Source organism: Limulus polyphemus, unplaced genomic scaffold, assembly GCF_000517525.1.
Source record: "Limulus polyphemus unplaced genomic scaffold, Limulus_polyphemus-2.1.2 Scaffold7795, whole genome shotgun sequence".
NCBI lineage: Eukaryota > Metazoa > Arthropoda > Merostomata > Xiphosura > Limulidae > Limulus > Limulus polyphemus.
Window position 1 is genome coordinate 18,593 of NW_013673405.1, and position 4,516 is coordinate 23,108.

Here is a 4,516-nt window from a genome sequence, read left to right on the forward strand (position 1 = left end):
GGGGGGGGCTAGGGACCACAAACAAGTAATAAACATTTTGTTATTGTAAAATGATGTGAGGATGGCAGTGCCAAAAAGAATGCAAACAAGAATATAGGGATGATACAGCTATACATAAATCATCCTTACATGACTTTCAATATTAAAATTTAATGTAACACCGTAAAATGCATACTGGACTATAATGTTACTGTAGTTGGAAGTTATATATATATACCTGACTGTTGGTATAGAGTTTGTTATCATAATATCATGGTCATGTCGGTATGGGCATCAGTGTAGTGTAACTAAGAGCCCAGGACTTGCGTACAAGGAAAACCAGGTTGAGTCAAAACATGTCTTGATTATTACAGACTCTACCTATGAGGTTGGTCATAACTCTTGCATTTTACAGTGTAATATTAAATTTTAATATTGAAAGTCGTGTAGTAATGATTTATATATAGCTGTATCATCCCTATATTCTTGTTTGCATTCTTTTTTTTGGCACTGTCGTCCCTACATCATTTTACATTTACAAAATGTTTTTGTTACTTGTTTTATATAGTATAAGTTGGTGGTGTCTTACCTGCTAGACTAAATGAAATAAGCAAACATCATGTAGAATTCAGATTAGAAAAGCCAGTTTTATAGGACTGTAAAGGAGCCTTCCAAATGTATAAAAAAAAACTATTTTAATCACCTAATTAATCTCAAGAATGATTAACAAATATTTTTTAATTATTGGACTTTTTGTGAGAAAAAATCTACTTTATTTGCAAAAGGATTTGATGTGTAACAAAGCAAATGTTACTGGAACCGATACATTTTATAATTATTTGTTGCTGTTTGTGACAGATGATGAGGTAATTCTTGCTGTTACAACTCCTACATCTACTCCAGCTCCAAAGCTGACATCTAAGCTGCCCAAGATTAGAAGGCCTGTACTTCGTTTTCCCACTTTTCGAACTCCCAGCACTCCTTTGCAGAAAACTACCACTTCAACCACCAGTACTACACCATCTCCACCACCACCACCACCACCAACAACAACAACCTTAATAACAACAAGTCACTCCCGTATTAGTCCACCAGTAACGTTGATGACAACATTACCCGCTCCACAGAAAATGGAATACAAAGTAGAAGTTAAACTTCCACAACAGTGGAATTTAAACCTGAAGAAAAGGGACTCGGCAGAATACCGTAATTTGCAGAAGCAGATATTGGAAGATGTAAGTATTTATCCATATAGTGGAAGAAATTTGTTATAAAATCATGTTATTGAATATTTTTTCTGGTTTTCATCACTGTAGGATTGAGCTCCAAAGTGGCATTACGGCCTCTCGACCTTGATTTTCCCTCTAAGCATTGCTAAAACATTTTTTGCTTATGGCGCACCAGTCTATTATACCACTTTATTTTTGCGCCATTTCAGAACATGTACATATCATGTGACTACCCTCCACCACTCATGCTGCGCCACCTATACTAGTGCAGGTAGCTCCCTCTACTATTCTAGCCTAATCCTCACTTTCTCGATTGGCATTACAGTGTATTGACCTGTGTTTACTTTGCTCCATGTGCTTGCTTTTTCATTGTGATTGTGTTTCAGTACTTAATCAGTTTAAACTTAAAGCGTCTGCTTTCGAATTTTAGTTTTGTTTTTCGAGGAATTATTCCATAATTCCAATTTTACAGTGGCGGATAATGAAGATCCCACCAATATTTAGGATAGTAATGTCCCCACCAAAATAGGTAAATGATATTTATCGAGGAAGCTCAAGCCTTAATTCACAGGGAGTTGGACACTTTTGCTCGGCAGCCGATTCATTCTTCCTTTTCCCCCCTGAACAAGCTTCTGAGGAAGAATTTATTCAGGGTTAAAATAATTTGGTCAGTAACATAATGCTGACAGTCAGGAGAGTTTGCTGACCTTGCCGTTCCTACACCTTATTGATCAGGTATGTCAAATTTTAAGTGTTTTAGCCCTTGATTCTTCTCTTTCTGATTATTAACTTTTTTTCCTTCATCCGACATCTGAGTTCATGTTCAAGGTTTTGCTGATCATTGCTGTCAGGTGCGGGTATGCCTTGTACCCTCCAGTTGATGGACTAATATTCTTTGACTTACCAGCGGGCCTAAAATCCTTTTTGGAATTACCAATGTCTGGATCCTCTTCCTATTGGGGTACCCTATTCCAGGCATTTCCGTCCTTATCCTTGTTTTTCGTGTTCCGTCAGGGGTCTGCAGAATAGGTGATGGATGTATTTTCCAGGGCAGGTGGAGCCAGGATGCAACAACTCTCAGTTGTTTGGCATATCTTCACGACAGATCCGTGGGTTCTGTCAGAGGGTCTTTGACTTTTGTTTGGGTTCCCTCCCCCTATCATCTTCTCCAGTTTCCTTCCCTTCTCCCTAGGATCATGCTTTGTCTAGTCATATTGCAAAATCAGATCGGGACCTCATACACAAAGGAGCTATCAAACAGGTCATGCCCACTCATCCAGGATTTTACACGCTTCTATTTGTTGACCCCAAAAAGACAGGAGACTGGAGATGGTATACCTTTCTGGAGACACCCTAGGTCTCTGTGGATTCTTCTTCAGTGGGGGTTTTCCCTGGGACTCTGTATCATCAGGTTTGATGTGACAGGATGCCTATTTTCATATTCCCATAGCTCCAAGGTCATTTTCTTTGATTCATCCACGGGGGTTGTGTCTTTTTGTTCCGTGCACTGCCGTTTGGTTTGGTTTCAGCTCCTTATGTGGTCTGTTGAGTGGTTTGATCCTCATCTTACTCACTGGTTCTTTGGACTCATCATTACATGGATGACTGGCTTCTGCTTGCCTCTTACCAGGCCCATTCAGTCTCTCACACCCAATTACTGGATGTTCTTTGTTGAGGCAGACTGCACTTGTTGCTATTAAAAACTTATGCAAGACACTTCCACTGTTGTGTTTGCCCAGATGGATCACACTTGGCATAATCCGACGTATCCCAATGCACTTCCCCTTGATCTTTTTTACCCAGGTGTGCCTTACTTTCTTCTTCTGGCACACCTGTTCTTTTCAGGTGGTTGTTATCTGCTTATTTGAATACTGTTGTGCCTTCACTGGCCCCTCCACCTTTTCAGTGTGAGATTCTAGCTTTGGGTCAGAGGAGATGGTACCACTTCAGAAGTGGTACACGTTCTATGAGTTAGGGACAGAATTGCACAGAATCTACTGTCCACTTCCCACCCTTCCGCCCCACTGATGTGCTGGTATTTTAGTTTGCCAATTCTTAAAATTGAGAATTGTGCTAGAATAGTAGAGGGAGCATTTTCTAAAATGGTGCAAAAATAAAGGGGTATAATAGGCTGATGTACTATTAGTTAAAACATTTTTCACCTTTATTAGCAGTGTTGAGATAGATGAAAAATGTTTTAACATGCTAATAAAGGTTGAGATAGATGAAAAATCTTTTAACATTGCTAATAAAGGTTGAGATAGATGAAAAATGTTTTAACATTGCTAATAAAGGTTGAGATAGATGAAAAATGTTTTAACACTGCTAATAAAGGTTGAGATAGATGAAAAATGTTTTAACATTGCTAATAAAGGTTGAGATAGATGAAAAATGTTTTAACATTGCTAATAAAGGTTGAGATAGATGAAAAATGTTTTAACATTGCTAATAAAGGTTGAGATAGATTTGGGTGAGTACCAGTCAGAAATACATTTTTAGTGTAGGAAAATGATAGTAAGACCCGTATTCCTCTAATCTCTATTGTGCATTCATACATGTAGTGTATTTTTGTATCTACTGCTGGGAAGAATTTTACATTGTAAGGTTATATATTTTTTCATTTATTTGTAACTGTCAATCATCAAAATATTAACAAAGTGTTTGGTTGAGGCCAGAAAATGACTAGTTTCTGTTATACAGTCCATGATTGCACACATCACTACTATCGACAGTTGAATCTTTAATAGTTTGCTTTTATTTAACTCCCATCGTTATTGTTGTACTAACTCATGAAGCAAACAATACTTTTCATCCAGCTTACTGTAAGAACTTGGCCAATGATTTATACATATTTTTTCCTACAGATGAGTGTTGTTTTAACTTCAGTTGATGGATTTGAAGGGGTAGAAGTTACAGAACTTGCCAGGTATGGTTACTTTGCACTTGTTTGTAAGAGATAGAATTATTTTTTTAAGAAAAGCAAACTTGTGATGTTACTAAATGTTTCGTTAGTTAATAAGTGTTTGTTGTGTGAAAAACAAAGCAATAATTAAGTGTGTTAGAAGCAGACTAGAAATTTCGTATTAACAATTTAAAAATTATACATTCCCAAAAATGTTTATTAAATCATTGTTGTGTGATGATCAATATTAGTTGAATTGTTCCAGAATGATACAGTTAACTTCTTGGTCTATACTTAAATATTTAACTTAATAAAAATGACTATATTTTACTAATTAATCCTGGGACCAACCTCGTAACCATTTTGTGCTTGTTATAGTTTTCATGCTATAACTTTTAAATCAGTA

The 4,516-nt window shown here is 36.9% G+C and overlaps 1 protein-coding gene across 1 annotated transcript in view; it reads left to right on the forward strand.

Moving 5' to 3' along the window:
- LOC106474871 overlaps nt 1-4,516 on the forward strand; it is a gene marked incomplete at its 5' end in the record, with an annotated part of 29,792 nt that overhangs the window by 17,625 nt on the left and 7,651 nt on the right. The window contains 2 exons of the mRNA XM_013935568.2: nt 838-1,214; nt 4,073-4,134. Coding sequence (XP_013791022.2) covers nt 838-1,214; nt 4,073-4,134 — 439 coding nt within the window. The remainder of the gene's footprint in view (nt 1-837; nt 1,215-4,072; nt 4,135-4,516) is intronic.